This window comes from Calidris pugnax, unplaced genomic scaffold (assembly GCF_001431845.1).
Source record: "Calidris pugnax isolate Ruff unplaced genomic scaffold, ASM143184v1 scaffold81, whole genome shotgun sequence".
NCBI lineage: Eukaryota > Metazoa > Chordata > Aves > Charadriiformes > Scolopacidae > Calidris > Calidris pugnax.
Window position 1 is genome coordinate 7,860,120 of NW_015090880.1, and position 18,801 is coordinate 7,878,920.

At 43.2% G+C, this 18,801-nt stretch overlaps 1 protein-coding gene across 5 annotated transcripts in view; it reads left to right on the plus strand.

Moving 5' to 3' along the window:
* Positions 1 to 3,893: 3,893 nt before the first annotated feature.
* MAGI1 (membrane associated guanylate kinase, WW and PDZ domain containing 1) overlaps positions 3,894 to 18,801 on the plus strand; it is an 82,290-nt gene continuing 67,382 nt past the window's right edge. For all 5 annotated transcript variants that reach the window (XM_014946730.1, XM_014946731.1, XM_014946732.1 and 2 more), the window contains exons 1-4: positions 3,894 to 4,096; positions 6,992 to 7,202; positions 13,225 to 13,307; positions 16,537 to 16,572. In XM_014946730.1, the coding sequence (XP_014802216.1) occupies positions 4,021 to 4,096; positions 6,992 to 7,202; positions 13,225 to 13,307; positions 16,537 to 16,572 (406 nt within the window). In that variant the 5' untranslated portion in view covers positions 3,894 to 4,020. The remainder of the gene's footprint in view (positions 4,097 to 6,991; positions 7,203 to 13,224; positions 13,308 to 16,536; positions 16,573 to 18,801) is intronic.

Genomic DNA, 18,801 nt, shown 5'->3' on the forward strand with positions numbered 1-18,801 from the left:
TGCTTGTGTATGCACATGTAATATGCTGTTAATAATTAGAGCTGATTGGATATTCAGTGCAAATTACACTGGCTATGAAGTTAGCCCCTTCTTTAGGCTTACAAGTGGCTCACAAAACACTGTTAAAGCATATTTTTAAATGTATGTTTTTTCATAAACATTGACAGATTCAATTGGAACAAATAATATCGAGTCTGAGTGTTTTAAACTCTTGTTGGTCTGTTCACTGTCAGTTGTTAATGGTGCACGTTTGGATTTCTGAGTCACAGGGTAAATATTTTCTCTTTCTAATTTTTAGGATTAAACATGAGTTTCAATGACTAAACTTGAGTTTCAATGATAATTTTAAGTGCCAGCCCCTCCTAAGGGTATGTCTGCCCCCACGTCCAGGTCCACATGCTACATCTTCGATAAGATTTGCTTAGAGAAGAGAAATAGGTCTAACAAACCTATTTGTTTGTCCAGCAAACATGAGGAAAAGAGAGCATTCCGATTTTTTCTCTTTCTCTGTGTCACCTGGAAGCTGAGTTAGAGCTTTCATTTGCAGTTTTTCATCATAAGTTGGGTTGTCTCCCAAACCTGTTCATCCTTGTGTGAATCTGAAGGAAGAGATGTGATTTTTCTGAATATTGACTCAGGCTGAATCTGCCTCCTGTGGAGGAAAATGCAAAGTTCAGCCCCGATGGTTGCATTTCCCATATTCTGCAAAACAAAACCCACACATGCAGAGCCATGCTCAGTTTCACATTTGTATTTGCTCTTTGTATGTGTTCACTTATAGGGATCCTCTAAGACAGTACACTGTGTTGGTAGAAAATAATTATTCACTAATAGTAATACCAACAGCCATGGCTGGTTTGAAGAGTAACTAATGATTTCACTGTAAGCAAATCTGAAATACTTCAGAGAAGCCTGTTTTTCTGCTGAGGAGCAGCTCTCCGTGAACTGTTAGGAGCTCCAGCTTTGAGTGTTTCTAGAGAAACTGAAAAGAAGCAAACCTTAAAGATATAATCTTATATTTCTCTGTAATTGGAAGATGGATGGTAACACCTATGCTATCTTCTTGTCCAGGAGAAATAAAAATCTCCACTAGCAACACCTATATATCCCCTTCATTCGTTTTGTTGCATCCATGGCAAAAGATTTAACCATTTACCACAGACCTGAAATAAATTTTGCACAAAATAGTAGTGTGCAGTGCCATAAATAAAAGCTGTTCTCATGTATATGGCACACACGTGGATCTCTCTGCTTAGCAGTTAACACACTGAGAAAACACATTTTGTCTGGAAAAACAGACAAAAAAACCCCCAAACTCCCAATGTAGCAGCATTCATCAGGAGAAATGCTGACGAGGATAGGATGGCAGCAGGGTAGATTATCCTTTTTCTGCCCGCCTACCTTTGCAGTCTCTCCCCTATTCCTCCTCTTTTTGTATAAAATAGTCCTGCAGTATATAGAGCATAAGAATAATTTCTTTAGCAGAGACTGCAACCTGCTTGAGGAGCCTCCATCCCCATTAGAGGCTCTTTGCAGAAGAAGTAATTTCCTTCTCCCTATAAATTATGCATCAATGTACATTTAAGATTCTGAAATGATGAACAGAAGATGAAAGTGTTGCGGAGTGTAGCTGCTTCTATGGAGCTGAATCCACGACGGTGTATACAGGCTCGAACACACCTTGTTAAGACAAACCTGCACGTGTTACTGTCCTAGTACTCTGGCTGTAAAAGCGTGGAGGTAGGAGCTCATCCGACTTCTCCAGCCTCAGCTCTCAAAGAAAGACTTTTGCTCCTCTTGGAAGGCAGTTAGGGAGAAAGATAGCAACCTGTGTCCAAAGCAGACTTCCCAGGTGGACTCTGCCAGCCTGAGCTGGGGTGATTCATGCTCTCCCTTGCTCCTGATGTTTCCAGAGACCATCCAGAGTTGCAGGTTGAGATTTGTGACCGTTAGGATATGCACGATCCCTGTGGCCTTCCCCTAAAGCTGACAACCCACACAACTTTGGGATTGTAAGGGGCTTAGATGATCCTCATGGGAAAGGCAATTCAGCCAGCTAAACAGGAGTTGAGATAAACAACTGGTACTTCCAAACTGAAATAAGAATCATGGAATTGCCTAGGTTGGAAGGGACCTTTAAGATCATCGAGTCCAACCATCAACCTTACACTGACAAAAATCATCAATAACCGTGTCAGCGAGCATCACGTCTACCCGTCTTTTAAAATACTTCTAGGGTATTTAGAAGATATTATGTCATTTGGAACATCGAGTGTGTGATGACTGAGCAGTATGAAATGTGTTGGGTGAGTTGACACTACTGCGTACTGCAGTGGGGCAGGTCAGTGCAGGCTAACTTTAAACTCAGTGTCCTATCTCAGTGTACGAAGGATGTTGTTGGCTTCTGCAACAAAAAGACACATGCATATGTATAAAAATAACTGAAGAAAATTACCTTTTTTAGAGCAGATGAGGTTTTAAAGTGCCTTTGCACAATCTGCCTGTGGCGTGTGGTTCCGATGTAGTGTAACAGGGGTAATAAAGGGGCATGTACACTTTCTGGGGAATGGATATTAAATATATAATGTAATTATGTACTGAAAAATTGAAAAATAAGGCTTTGAGATTATACATAGCCCATGGAGATAGATGAAGAATGTAATCAAATGTGCATGTATATTTTAGAGAAGAATTTTATGCTGCTGCCACAGTTAAAGCCGTATGTGTGCACCCCCACGTGGGCTTATACAAAGCTATAGGGGAGAGGATCCTTTATATTTTGTCATGCCAGAGAATACAGGGGGAATTTTTAAGTTCACCCTTGGAATCTGAGGGTGGCAAATGAAAATTAATAATAACAACACTTGAAAAGGAAAATTTGGGGATTTTTATGTAAATGAGTTGTGCGTCACAGATCATTATATAAAAAGATATGCCTTGCAATAGGCCTGAATTCCAGTAATGCCCAGTGCTGCGGGAACCAATTCCAGACCTGAGGTTCCTGTGGAGCACTTCAGGGCAAGTCAAGTGCTACTGTGGTGTTTGAGGTGAAGCAAAACAGGAACAGTGAAATACCTCAAGTGGTTCTGGCATCAATGAACCTGCACTTGTTCTGCATTTCTTCCACGGTCACTTAAAAGTGACAGTGGAGCATCCCAAGCACTTTGCACTGTTTGCATCACATCTGGGGATGGCTGCCAAGAGCTGGGTGTTCGCATAACTGTGGGTGGATCTTTGTCCCTTCAAGTTTTGCTTTAAGGTCTGGTTGTTTGCTTCTACCCAAGTTGACCCAACTGCTGAGTTTCCTCTTTGAAGAAAGAAGTGCCACGTGGTACCTTTCCTTTTCTCTCCTCTGGCAAAGTTTTCATTTAGAGAGAGACTAGTTTTTGCTTTTTAAATGCAACATCCACCGTAAAAGAACCTGTGTATTAAAGCAGGCCATCGAGCCTTTCATCACTTCTCTGGGTGATAGCAGTCATGAATTTTTTATTTTCTGCAGGGCTCACTCCAGATCTGCCACAGCATTGTGTGGGTGCACACATGTAAAAAGGCTACTAATTGAAATTCAGATGTAACGAGATGAAGTTTTGCTATTCACCATGCCTGCCTTTTGTTTTAGCCCTTGTACGCTCAGTGCACCTAAACAATACAACCATTGCTTCTCCTTTTAGATTCAATGAGAGTAACTTAACAGGCCAGAAGTATTTCCATGTCTGCTCTATAGATATAATATGCACGCCCAGAAATGGGACTGGCGTGTGTTAGTTTATGTATTTACTTACTTGTGGGGAGACACAGATTTTAATGGGACTGAAAATAAAATAAAATAGAAATCTTGCTGCTATAAACTGTTCCCTTTTGAAGATGCAAATGTGTTTCTATTGCCTAGGTAACTACTATGGAACGCCCAAGCCTCCCAGCCAGCCCCTCAGTGGGAAAGTGACTTCCACCGATGCTTTGCAAAACCTGCAGTCTGGCTCCAAGCAGTCGACTCCAAAGCGAACCAAGTCTTACAATGATATGCAAAATGCTGGCATAGTGCATACAGAGAATGAGGAAGAGGATGATGTACCTGAAATGAGCAGTAGCTTCACAGGTAAAACAAAAATACTGCAATCCATCAGTTAGGATACATGGGGATGATTTGGGGGAGGATAGTTGTTTTTAATGGAATTACTGCACAGCTGTCAGTCCTGGATAGAACTGGACAACACCACCTCAGTGGCAGATGTCCAGGTGTGGACAATCATGTGCACAGTTGTGTCTTCTAAAAAGGCCTTGTGGGCTTGAGCTGGATGAGAAAAAATTGGGGAAAAGTTCAAATCCATTAGTTGCACTAAGTTCAAGGAAGAGTTGAGCTATGCTTGACAATTATAAACAGTACAAAATGGCTCAACCAGGATTACATTTGCTCCTTCCTAAATATGTTGCTATCCCTTCCCTTTCCTTGCATCTAGAGATACCTGTCACACACAATTACTAGGCCCTCTTCTCCAATGTAACCTTACAGCAAATTTAGGCCTGCTTGCTGCTGGAATGAGGTCTGAAGCATGGGTGTAGGCTCTTTATTTTGTGAAGGCCTCTTGTTCTGCTGAACACAGGTCTCAGTCCCACCGTGGCTACCATCGAGCATTGGCTGAAAGACCACTGGAAACTTTTGCAATCTAAAGTCAAGTGCTGTGCTGGCAGATTCAGAGCATGGTACTATTGGAGATAGTTGAATTTCCACAGAAATCTACTGGAAGTTTGTGAAGATCTGAGGAGCAAGAGCTTTTCCCCGTGCCTGCAAACCTAGTATTTGTTAGTGCATAAGGCATTACTTCCTCAGCTCAGTTTCAAATGCTGAATTCACCTACCCTTTGAGGTAGGTGCTTAGAAAGCAGTATTATCCATACATTCAAACTTTCCACAGCTGCTTGCTGTGGGTGCTCACCATCACTGGCACTAGGTCTTGTCCTCTGGTCACTTCCTAGCACCAATGACAGTTTTCCTTCCCAGCCTCTGATGAGTTGTAGGAGCTGTCATGCCAGTTCCTACTTGCCAAAGTTCTGGCTCTAACATCTGGATAGAGACTTAAAAAGATTTAAGCTGAGATTTAGTTTTGGCCCTCTGTAGGCCAAACTGTCTTTGGCTTTGAGGGTTGCAGCTCTGGCTGCTACCTGTTACATATTTCCAACCTAGATCACTCCTGACTGGCCTAATACCTCCCAGGCTGGAGTTTCTGTCTCTGCTTACTGGCTCCTTTACAAAGTTTGGAACTGAGGACAGTTTCTCACATGATGTGACATGGCAGCAACCTCAGCCCTTGTCACAGGCTCTGATTTCAGGAGGAAGCTGGTGGGAGAAGCTGTTTGACCTCCTTCCTGCCTGTCTCACTTTGGTGCCCCTGAATTAACTCGAGCATCGTTTCTTTTTCTTGTTTTCCTTTACATGATGAAATACTGCAAAATGCAGCTCATTTGTCACAATGCTATCACACCCTGGCCCCTTGCCTCCATTAAATGGGCACAGAATCAAGAAAAGAGCTATTTCTCATATACCAAAGTGATTCCTTATGCTTTTTTTCACATGTAAGTGTGCTAGCCATATTAAAATGCTCCTGCTTCCTTAGAAGACCTCTCGATGACTTGTGTCTTCCAGACTTTGGCATGTTTACACTCGCAGTCTTAAGCTGGCAATGATTCATTCATGCTCCTTTTATCTTGTCATCTTCTACCTAAAAATATCGACCGCCAGGAAGGCTAGAAAGCAGCCTGCTTTCTATACCAGGGTACTGGTATAGTCTAGATCTTTTTGTTCCCTCTTCTTCCAGTTTATTATCTTCAGTATCTTGTCTTTTTCTAATGGCAGCACACAGACTAGAAATAGCACAGGAGCTGCAGTTAATGGGCCCCCCCAAAATCTGAGGCTGTGGGCTGTGACTTGAGGAGGTCCCCAGTCCCAGTCTGGAGAGCAGAGGTGAGGTCTTGGCTGTGAAGCCCTTTCAGTCCCGCTGCTCAGGGACTTGGCAGAGTGTGACACCAATATCTCTGCATTTTGCTCAGCGTGCTGCCAGCTGCATGTACTGGAGACTGGTGGTCCCAGGTGATTTGGAAGTACTGCCATTAATTTCTAACACCTCCAAGAACCAACAAGAGAAAAGCCCTTTTGTAGACACAGGGGTAGTTTTAGAATTTGTGTGTTGTTGCCAAAACCTCTCTGTGAAGGAGTTAGGGGCACAGGCCTGGTTTGTGGAGAGCATTTACTGTGATTAGGGGTGGAGGGAATGAGCAGCATTTCTTCATGGATACAGCTCACAACTGCATCAGAAAAGTTTCCTTGGAGGGAGAAGGGCCAGATACATAATAAAGTACCCCTGAGTGACTTTGACTGGCAGGATACAGTGATGAGCCGTGGAACAAACCTCCTCAGACAGCGGGAACAGGCACTAGTGTGGACACATGGCATAGCGCTGACATTCATTTTAAATTTTAATTTTAAAAAAATGCACTGCGCTAAAGACGTTCACCATTAGCTTGTTGACTTTGAGCTTCTGGCTACCTCCTGCACTTGTAAAAAATCTCCCCTTTTGATCATTCTTCAAACAGGAATTTTTGTTCTCCTAATCCCCGTCCCACAATTGGCGCTGCGGGAGTGAACCTGTAAGCCTGCTCAGAAGCCCGTTGAACTGATCTACATCAGTGAGCCCTGGCCTCAGACAGCCTGGAAGACTTTGGTACCTCAGCAGGGCCTATTAGAGCGAACACAGTAGTTGATCACAGCTTCTGATTTGTGCTGGCGAGGGGCTGGCTTGGCACAGGGTGTGTGGGCAAAGCCAGCTCGTCCATGCTGGGAAAAAGACCGCAGAGTCTCTGCCCTCGGTTCATCTGTTGCTGCTTCTTGCGAATTAAAAAGCGAGGCAAGGAAAAGCATAAGGATAAATGTGGAGAAGCAAATGGGAGGAGAAAAAAAGACCGATTTTCACTTTTATTTGTGCTTGTTTATTCCGCAGCAGAGTCTGGTGACCAAGACGAGCATAACGCGCATATCGTAAGAGAGACAGCCCCACCGTCCGCCATTGATAGCCACACCAACGTTCCCACCACGGAACCATCTCAGAACCTCCCTCAATACCTACCTCCTTCTGCCGAGGATAACCTAGGTCCTCTGCCGGAAAACTGGGAGATGGCCTACACGGAGAACGGAGAAGTCTATTTTATAGAGTAAAGCGCATTTTTGTTGTTCTAATTCCATCTCTTTCCCTCTCTCTCTGGGCATTCGTAAACCTCCACGGATGCATTTTGTATGTGTGTGTACGTGTGTGTATTAAATATTTAGTGTATACAGTTAAGTTGCAGAGCTCTAAGTTCTTTACTGGTAGGCCAAACTGTCTTTGGCTTTGAGGGTTGCAGCTCTGGCTGCTACCTGTTACATATTTCCAACCTAGATCACTCCTGACTGGCCTAATACCTCCCAGGCTGGAGTTTCTGTCTCTGCTTACTGGCTCCTTTACAAAGTTTGGAACTGAGGACAGTTTCTCACATGATGTGACATGGCAGCAACCTCAGCCCTTGTCACAGGCTCTGATTTCAGGAGGAAGCTGGTGGGAGAAGCTGTTTGACCTCCTTCCTGCCTGTCTCAGTTTGGTGCCCCTGAACTAACTCGAGCATCGTTTCTTTTCCTTGTTTTCCTTCACAAGATGAAATACTGGAAAATGCAGCTCATTTGTCACAATGCTATCACACCCTGGCCCCTTGCCTCCATTAAATGGGCACAGAATCAAGAAAAGAGCTATTTCTCATATACCAAAGTGATTCCTTATGCTTTTTTTCACATGTTAGTGTGCTAGCCATATTAAAATGCTCCTGCTTCCTTAGAAGACCTCTCGATGACTTGTGTCTTCCAGACTTTGGCATGTTTACACTCGCAGTCTTAAGCTGGCAATGATTCATTCATGCTCCTTTTATCTTGTCATCTTCTACCTAAAAATATCGACCGCCAGGAAGGCTAGAAAGCAGCCTGCTTTCTATACCAGGGTACTGGTATAGTCTAGATCTTTTTGTTCCCTCTTCTCCCAGTTTATTATCTTCAGTATCTTGTCTTTTTCTAATGGCAGCACACAGACTAGAAATAGCACAGGAGCTGCAGTTAATGGCCTCCCCCAAAATCTGAGGCTGTGGGCTGTAAGTTGAAGAGGTCTCCAGTCTGGAGAGCAGAGGTGAGGTTTTAGCTGTGAAGCCCTTTCAGCCTCACTGCTCGGGGACTTGGCAGAGTGTGACACCGATATCTCTGCATTTTGCTCAGCGTGCTGCCAGCCCCCCCAAAATCTGAGGCTGTGGGCTGTGACTTGAGGAGGTCCCCAGTCCCAGTCTGGAGAGCAGAGGTGAGGTCTTGGCTGTGAAGCCCTTTCAGTCCCGCTGCTCAGGGACTTGGCAGAGTGTGACACCAATATCTCTGCATTTTGCTCAGCGTGCTGCCAGCTGCATGTACTGGAGACTTGGTGGTCCCAGGTGATTTGGAAGTACTGCCATTAATTTCCAACACCTTCAAGAACCAACAAGAGAAAAGCCCTTTTGTAGACACAGGGGTAGTTTTAGAATTTGTGTGTTGCTGCCAAAACCTCTCTGTGAAGGAGTTAGGGGCACAGGCCTGGTTTGTGGAGAGCATTTACTGTGATTAGGGGTGGAGGGAATGAGCAGCATTTCTTCATGGATACAGCTCACAACTGCATCAGAAAAGTTTCCTTGGAGGGAGAAGGGCCAGATACATAATAAAGTACCCCTGAGTGACTTTGACTGGCAGGATACAGTGATGAGCCGTGGAACAAACCTCCTCAGACAGCGGGAACAGGCACTAGTGTGGACACATGGCATAGCGCTGACATTCATTTTAAATTTTAATTTTAAAAAAATGCACTGCGCTAAAGACGTTCACCATTAGCTTGTTGACTTTGAGCTTCTGGCTACCTCCTGCACTTGTAAAAAATCTCCCCTTTTGATCATTCTTCAAACAGGAATTTTTGTTCTCCTAATCCCCGTCCCGCAATTGGCGCTGCGGGAGTGAACCTGTAAGCCTGCTCAGAAGCCCGTTGAACTGATCTACATCAGTGAGCCCTGGCCTCAGACAGCCTGGAAGACTTTGGTACCTCAGCAGGGCCTATTAGAGCAAACACAGTAGTTGATCACAGCTTCTGATTTGTGCTGGCGAGGGGCTGGCTTGGCACAGGGTGTGTGGGCAAAGCCAGCTCGTCCATGCTGGGAAAAAGACCGCAGAGTCTCTGCCCTTGGTTCATCTGTTGCTGCTTCTTGCAAATTAAAAAGCGAGGCAAGGAAAAGCATAAGGATAAATGTGGAGAAGCAAATGGGAGGAGAAAAAAAGACCGATTTTCACTTTTATTTGTGCTTGTTTATTCCGCAGCAGAGTCTGGTGACCAAGACGAGCATAACGCGCATATCGTAAGAGAGACAGCCCCACCGTCCGCCATTGATAGCCACACCAACGTTCCCACCACGGAACCATCTCAGAACCTCCCTCAATACCTACCTCCTTCTGCCGAGGATAACCTAGGTCCTCTGCCGGAAAACTGGGAGATGGCCTACACGGAGAACGGAGAAGTCTATTTTATAGAGTAAAGCGCATTTTTGTTGTTCTAATTCCATCTCTTTCCCTCTCTCTCTGGGCATTCGTAAACCTCCACGGATGCATTTTGTATGTGTGTGTACGTGTGTGTATTAAATATTTAGTGTATACAGTTAAGTTGCAGAGCTCTAAGTTCTTTACTGCTTCTGAAGGGGTTTTGCATTTCCTGATTGGATTAACATCCAAATTACTCCTGAGTTCAAAGGCAGAGGGAATTGCTTGTTTTATGAGGGCGGTTACAAAAGCAACCGACACTTATAAAATATGGGCCAGTTGTTTTCGCGGGTGGAATGAAAGCTCTTAATTGAAAGGGCTGAGACTTCATTTCTGGAGCCTGCCTCTGTGCATAACGCAGCAGAGAGAGTTCCTCTGGTCGTGTGCTGAGGTGGCAACAGAGCCAGGGAATGGACTTTGGGTGTTGTCCTCTCGTCAGAGCAAATGGTCCAAAAGTGTTAACGTGCTCCGGTGGTTTGCAGAAGCCATAGCTCAGTGCAGAGTAGGCACACTAAGTTTGGAAAAGAAGTACCTCGTGCTCTGCAGTCTCTGCCTAAGAGCTGAGTGCTGTCAGCAGTTTTATGATGATATTGATTTTTTCATGCCATAAATAATAGTCTCTAATTATACTTGTCTAGATTTATTGAGATAGGAGTAACTTATAAAATGGGACCTGTTAGTGGAAGAGATTTCTTGCACAGAGGTTAGCTAGACATTAAAATTCAATTAGCTTTTGAAACTCAAGCCCTTGGCTGCCTAAGTGGAGAAGGGGGGTGAGGAATTGATTTTGGATTTGATGGTCTGTTTAATGCGGTCTTGGAAACTGAGGTCCCCTGTCTGTGCACCACAAGCCAGCGGCCAATTAGTACAGAAGAACCTCCTCTGCTAATGCCCCCTCTGGTGCTCTGAAGAATTAGGCTGGATTAGGGTAGGAAGGGGAGCAGTCCTGCTCCTCCATCATCAGGAGAGGAGACATTTGGACAGGGCTAAGGAAAGATTCATCAGAGGAGGTTTTCCCTTGGCTGCAATAGAAGGGGGGAGTGCATCAGAGAAGAGTGCCAGAAGATCTGAGGAGCTGGGAGGACCGGGTGCACCACAGCAGCTCTTCACCAGCTGGGAGAGGGTTCCTGTAAAAATGGCCATTTTCCAGGGTGCTCTCAATTACATGAAGAGGCTCCACCGCCTCCGTGGTGCAAGCCACAGTCTAGAAGGCTCAATGCAAATTCTAATCAGCTGCAGATCAGATGAAACTGAAATGCGTTCATTATCCCGAACACAATGTTCTGCCCCTTGTGATGTCCACAGGGTGCCTCATTCTTTGACATACTTTCTGACTTTAACATATATAAGGCAGCCTGAGTAATAGCCCATCCAGCCTGCCATTTTCCTTCCTGGAGGAGGACAGATGATGAGCACTAAATGCTGTCCAAGCAGCCAGTCCTTACAGGTGCTTCGGCAAAAGGTTCTGCTGTTGCCACCAGCTTCCCCAAAACCCATCCCTGCTATATTCCCTGTGTGTGTGTGTTCTCTTAGCAATGCAGGACTGTAGCACCCTAAGTAATTTGTTAGACCTTTTGCAGGAGAATCATGGATGTGGTAGGAAAACGTAGGCTGCATGCACTGCTGTCTGTCTGACGGGGGAATCTGGTAGCACACCAACTGCTTCCTTCCCTGCAGCCCAGATTGACCACTTGGAGGATGCAGACGCATGGGGAGGGGGGTGGATTTTGTGCAAAGAACGTGTTAGTCTGGATGCAGCACAGAATGACTGCAGTTCTATTAATTCTGAGGACACCCTGAGCCTAGAAACAATTTAGTCTGATTTGTATCAAATTAAGAGAGCGAGCTAATGAGCTGTGTGGACCCAAGCTGGCTCCGATGTCTGTACCGTCATCTACAGCACTTTGGGTTGTCGAGTCAGGGTGCTGAAGGGAACAGTATGGGAACATCTGAGCTCCTTGCAGAGAACCAGCACAGGTCCAGTGGGGCCAGAGCTGCGTGTGGGGTAACCAATCCTGATGGCTTGTAGCTGAAGCGATCTGGCTCTTGAGATATGTTCCTCTGGTGCTTTAATTGGGATTTTCATTACCCACAGTATCCCACTCCCTCGTTATCCTGCATGTAGACCTATGGGTGTTACAGGGTCTAACACAATTCTGTCCCTCCGAGTGTATGATCTGAAAGGTGTTTAGCTAAATTTTCTGTGCCTCAGCAAACACTGCTGTTGTGAGCCTTTGGTGAGCGAGACGAAGTTGCAAGAAATACGCAAATGTTTCATTGCTCTCCTCCCATCACCCCCTTTCTCAGCTAGACTACAGACTTTCTTATTTATAGGTTGGCAGAACCCCCTCTGCTTTATTGCTGTTAATTTGCCTTACTTGCTGAATTTCTGCCATTCAGTTTTCTACTTGGCGATTAATTGCTCTGAAGCCTACAAAAGGATTAAATGCATTTGCTCGTCCTGCCTGGGGAGAGCTGGGTAGTAGGATGTGTCAAACAAAGACTTTTTATTTACATATTCGGATCCTAGGGGCAAGGCAGTCCCCTCGTCTTGCAATAAAATGCAAGTTTGCTGGTCTGCTGTTAGTTCCTCAGGGGTCCTGCCTGGGGAGAGCTGGGTAGTAGGATGTGTCAAACAAAGACTTTTTATTTACATATTCGGATCCTAGGGGCAAGGCAGTCCCCTCGTCTTGCAATAAAATGCAAGTTTGCTGGTCTGCTGTTAGTTCCTCAGGGATCATAGCGCTCATTACAGCATTTCCAGCTTCATGAGACTGTTGTGAGGCTAAGGTTAAGTTTGTAAACCTCTCTGAGACCTTGAAGGAGAAGTAAATAGCATTACTATGGTATTGAAACTTAAAACTGTTAAGCAGTGTTAAAGGCTAAGCGAGATAAATGATACCTCGGGGACTGGAGGGCTATCTTTGCACGTTATGTCTAGGATGACATCAGGTTGTAGAAGAGGCATTACATTACAAGATTGTCTCCCTGTGCAAATGAAAAGATGGGAGAATATAGTTTCTAGAAAATGTATTTTAAGCCTGTTAACTATTCAGCCTTCACTGCTGGGACTGGCATCGCGATACTGTCAGGGGACTTGTAGAAAGGAAACCATCAAAGGCTCTGACAGAACATATTTATTTGTGTAATTAAAAAGTTTTCACTGGAAATTTTGGTTTTGACTAATGCTTGGGTCAAATCTAGGCAAATGTCAAAGATCTTTTGCAGGAACAAAGGCCTCTGCATGGTTTAGGAAGGAAGGGAAACTTCTGTCTTTTCATCAGGAAGCAAATGGTTCACAGACAGCTCCTGGAATTAAGAAATAAACCACCGAAGACAGAAGTTTGGAAATTAATATTATAATACTGCAGCTTTCACATGCATCCTTCCAGTCAGGAATGCTGATGTATACTTTCACTTTTCACCGCTGTATTTTCAATGCCAAGATTCTTGTGATTTGGTAGACTAGTTTGCTAAGTGTCAAATTGTAACGCCATTTCTTCTGGATGCCTTCAGGTCTGTTGAATAATAAAGAGGGTATATACTTTTATGTCACTGATACTTCATCTCTGCTTTATTAACAAAGGTCATATTTCCATTTTTGGTTTCCAGCCACAACACAAAAACAACATCTTGGCTAGATCCACGGTGCCTGAACAAACAGCAGAAGCCTCTAGAAGAATGTGAAGATGATGGTAAGAGACTGCAAATAGTGAAATAATAATGTCTTTGGTCCATTTCTAGGTGGGTTTCTTCTTTTCCTTCTCCCCTTTCCAATAACTTGGGTTCAGAAATACCTAAAAACAAAAAAGAAGTTTATTAGTAAGTGCATAGAGACAATGTCCATTATGTTGTTGTAAAATCACTGTCTGTGTATGTGAGATAGCCATTGGGATGGCACATCATTTAATAAAAATCAAAGAAGGGTTAGAACTAAGAGGCGTCTGGTTTTGCAAAGGCATTTGAATAGTCACTGATGCTGAACAAGACTCAAAGTTTTCTAACATGTTTGCTCCTTGGATCGCTGTGTAGGAGGAAAGCGACTGAGTCTCTGCGTGCTCCATTGTGTTACGCTTCAGCCAGCTGCTTTACATGAATTGAAAGAGTTATGTTATTATTTCCTTGTTTGAGCAGAAATAACTCAATTGCTTCACTTCTGCTGTTAAATTCTGATAGTCGCTTAGTGTTACGATTGCTGAAAACACATTCCATTTGGAAGTGTAGATTTTTGCCACTGAAAATTTACACTGATGTAATTTTGTATTCCTTGAGATGTTGGAAATGCAAGCCACTGTCCAATATAGAGCAGCCAAATGCAGGAGTGTTAAAGGAAGTTCTTTCCCTGCATCCTTTAGGATATACTGGAAGAAAAAGGGAATCATGATGAAAATAACTTAAATATTTGAGAAAACCTCTGTGGAAATTTTTGTCTACTGACCAGGAGAGGTGATGGTATTCTAATGCATAGTTTTGGCTAGCACAATGCTATCGTGGTAGGCATATCTTAAAAATGAAAGGGTTTACTTTGTCAGTGTCGATGCTATCCTTGTAAAATTAGTTTTTGTAATATGATTAACTTCCTACTGGCGTGAGTCAGCTCAATAAGAATGATGATTTTATTTCAGAAAAGAATAGACTCAATCCCTTTTTACTGGTAGGTTCAAACCCGGCCTCCAGAACTGCTGTTACTATTTTTGCACAAGCAGTTTTTTTCAGCCTCTGCTTCCTTTCACGTGTGAGATTTTGCAGGATGAGAGAATTGGCCTCTGCAGCCTTTGCTGCTGGGATGGAGGGGGTCCCTGACTTCCCAGTGCACAGTGCAGCGTACCCCCAAAGCACGTGGACGTGCAAAGCCCAGGCAAACACCGAGCACAGCGAGCTGATGCCTGCTTCACATCCTTAGCAACTGGCATCGTCTGTAAGGAGCGAGCAGAGGGAGCTGGATTAACGGAGGCCTTGCTCTGCGCCCAAAAATGGATATGTCAGTGAGTTATCAGAACTGGAACAAAATTAAATAACAGCGTATGCAGGCAAAGCTCCCTCCTCCTTGCAGTTCAGCATCGCTGGCAATTTAAAGAGGAGGTTGCTAAGTCTTCAGCATAAGATTTCCTCTTTGGGAGGGTAGTTTTCACTGAAGCACAGCTTCTCTCCTGGCTTTCTCTGCCAGCAAGACTCCCACGACGTCGATAGCCCCAGCCAGCAGCCAGTGCTGCTGTCGCTCAGCGTGCTCTGAGCCCGGGCAAGGAGCAGCTGGTAGCACAAGCCAACAGTTTTAAGTCTCCTCGCAGAAGGGAAGGTCTTTCAAACTTCTTGTCTGCTTAGCAATTATAAAACAAGCATTGGGATAATTTATTTAATTGGGATTAGAAACATACAGCTGGGTAATTTTTTGTATTTAATTAAGCTGATAGTTTTGCAGAGTAGTGGCATTTTTGTGTATCAGGTCCTCAAAATTAGCAAATTTCATCTTCCCCCACACCCCTTCACTTCATTCACTAAGTTTCTCATTAATGAATATTTTTAACATTCAGTAGTTAAACCAGTTGCTTCATAAGCATAGAAGTGCCCTGCACTGTTTTGCTTGGCTGATCTAATCTTTCTTTGCACATAAGAATAATTATATTTCAGGAAGCAATGTGAGCACAAAGAAGAGAGGAGGTTATTTTGCTGCATTATAGAAGCTGGACGTTTTTGTCAAGGGTCACTGTTGGGAGTATTTCCACGGGAGGCAGTGGGATTCCTCCTCTGTTTTGTTTGTTGTATGTGTGTGAGTTTTCAGGCTCAATCCCATCCTGTTTGTGGTTATTATCAATGTTAGGTGTCGCTTCAGATTTGTTTGGGTGCCGTTGCCTTGTGTTTTTGCTTCGCCAGGATACATGTCCCTAACAAGTTTTTGGTCCTTTCCAGTTGTTTAGGCTATCAAAGAAAATGGCAATTCATGTTTCACACTAATGGTCCTAAACAGCTGTTTTGGTAGAATAAATAGCAAACAGGTGGAGGAAGTGTTTTTTCAGGTGTCCAACTTTTCAAAAGCAATGCTGTGATACTACATCTTCTGTTTGCTTCTATCATTCATTTATGTGGCTTATACTTTTACTGTATTAGGTCCAAGATTGTTTTTACCATCTTTGTTCTGGTTTTGTCATCATCCTTCATTTTCAGACTGCATTATTATTATTTATAGGCTAAGCAATACTTTAATCATCTGTGTCACTGTTAACTTATGAATATGGAGCAGATAATGATAAATGGAGCAACAGTGAATATTGATGGCTTTGTGTGTGTTTGAAAAATTATGTGATCTTTGTCCCAGGTGCCCCGATAAAACTGGTGCATTCCTGTGTGTGTCTCACCAGTGCATCTGGACTTCGGTGTGGGCCTGTGCCTCCAGTTAAAGGAGGTGCTTTGCTTCACGTCTATCTCAAATCATCTGAGTAGTTACAGTGAAGTCAATAGGACCTTGTATGCACATAAATTTGGGTACTTTCTTGAAAACCTTGCTACATTAGTTCTTATTTAAATGCAAGGTTTTCCTCTTGGATTTCTTCATTAGCATTCAGGTCTGGCCTCTGATAGATCCCCGTGTCTACAGGACAGATTGGGAAGGTCGGACCATTCAGATCTGGTGGAGAAGCTTCACTACAGTGAGCACAACACAAATGTATTACTTTGCCATATCAAACTGTGGCATGGAAGCAGTCAATTGATATAGATGTTTTAAGAATGCAAGAACCAGTTCTTTCATTATCTGCATCAGATCCATCAATATTCTGAGCACTAAAGTTGATAAATAGAAAGCTTGGGCTTGGTAGAAAATTAGTGCCGGTTCTGCTGTTTGCTGTAGGGAATTTCTTGCTTGGTGCTGGTATCTGAAATTTTCTTTTAATTTTTTCTGTCTCATTTACTGCTCTTCCCTTGGAGAAGAAGGGGTACACACGGAGGAACTGGACAGTGAACTAGGTAAATCATCCATCTCTCGTTTTGATGTTTGACTTCAACTGCACTGTTTTAAGCCTTTAATTACTTACTTTCTCCTTTGTATCATTTTGCATCTTTCTGTTTTTTTTTAATTTCAACAAACCTAATTTATCAGCAAAACTTCCCTAGCACACAAAGCGTTAATCTTCCTTTAGCTTCAGATCTACAGTGTTTTTCTTACTGATATAGTTTGGCAAAAGCTGGAGGGCCTTGATTTTGCAAAGTTTGTTCGAAGTTGCTTCCTCCTGGACCATGCAGAAATCAGGGGATTTTCCATTGGTGTCACTCGCTCCAGGAAAAGGCTTATAAATAAATGCCAAAGTTGAAATCAAGTAGCTAATGATGCTTTTTCACTGGAGCTGAGTACACTTCCCAGACAAGAGAAGCAAAGTGTGGTTTAGAAAGTTTAAGTATTACATAGAATGGTTCTGCTGAGCTTGTGAATGAAACAGCTGAAAATTTTGCCTCAGTAGGTGATTTCATAAACAGACTATCTTCGATGATGTGGTACACTTTTATTTGCTGCATCTTTTTGTGAAGAATGCTGTCTTGATATCTAATCTCAGCGGTGCTCATTCTGTTTATACTGATGGCGGAGGTAGTTGTTATTTCTGTTCAGCCATGCTCTAGTGCACTTGGAAAGCTTAAAGGCATAAGAGGTTGCATAGGATTTTATTTCCACTAGGTCTATTACTGCTTTTAAAAAGGACTGTATTTACAGTTTATAGTTCTGCGTACTGGAGGGTTGTATTACCAGAGAATTAACCTCTGGTTTCTGTAATGACTTGCATGTAAGTGGATTCTGCTTCCCGCTCCTGTGTGATGGATACGGCATCAGCAGCCAGCAGTTATTGTGTGGACTTCTAACAGTACTCCAGAACTGTTCCTCTGGATAATATGCCTGGAAAAATGTTGGAGGCCTAACCTCTACTGCAAGAATTTGAAAGAAATGACAATTTAAAGAGGAACGTTGTCACCTTAGTGGTATGTTAGCATTTAAGCACAGCTCACACAAATAATCAGCATCAGACCAAGAAACATCACTAGTAGGTGGATGCATACCAACAACCTGCAGAGATTTCTCATGAAGGCCTTCACAAAGGGTGAATTAAAATAAGAGAGAGGTTAAAAAATTCAGAGAAAATTCAGAGGCAATAATGAAATGGAAATGTTCCCTTCTTTCAGTCTGATATCAGGATCTAGTGCAAGAGAAAAGGAGCTGAAAAAATAAATATAGAGAAACTCATTAATTGATAAGTCTGACCCCAGTTCTGCCAGCACTTACATACACAAGTGTTTTGCTGCAACATCATGAGATGTTGCCTTTTTTTAAATGCAGATAAGCTCTGTTGAGCTCACAGCCAGGCACTTGCATACACAAGTGTTTTGCTGGAACATCATGAGATGTTGCCTTTTTTTTTAATGCAGATAAGCTCTGTTGAGCTCACAGCCCATTGATATACTGTTGAGATTTGCAAATGTTGCAGTGTAAAGACAGACATTTTCAAATGGCTCAGTTGATCACAGCGATGTTAGGCAAGGGGGGCATGCAAACATATGGCCTGTTCACTAACCATTGCCACGATTAGTACAAACTGGTTGTTGCCAGGTATTTAACTCCTTAACTTGTCAACAGTTTATTTTCTAAATGAAAGAAAATTAAAACTTGAAGCATTTGCACAGCTTCTTGTTTTCCAAACAGGTGGATTGACTATGGAGTCATAGGACATGTCTCCTTTAACAGAAGGTTATATGAAGGGCACAAAAATTTAATCTTTGGAGTAGAATTTGGGATACACTTGGGCAGATCCTCTTGGCCTCACAGGGGGCAGTAAGAGCTGAGTATATTGAAGTCATCTCCAGCTGCTTTATGGTAATGCATGGGCACGACTGAAATAACTGGTGGTTGGAGAAGTTCTGTTTTCCCCTGTGTAGGTCCGGATACTAACTAAGAGCACCTCAGTAGGAATCCATGTATTTACCCCAGGCTTCAAAGTATAAAATTGGATATTTGTCCGTTGAATTTACGTGCTGACAAATGCTCCGAGATTGCAGAGAGCTGGATAGATGTACCAAAATAAAAACCATATGGCTCAGTCAGGCTCTTAATGATGCAAAATGTTTTTGGAAATCTTATATTTGTGATAAAATCTGATGCTCTGGGTCATCTTCAGTTTGGCAGGAGAGGTAGAGAAAGGAGATGAATAATTT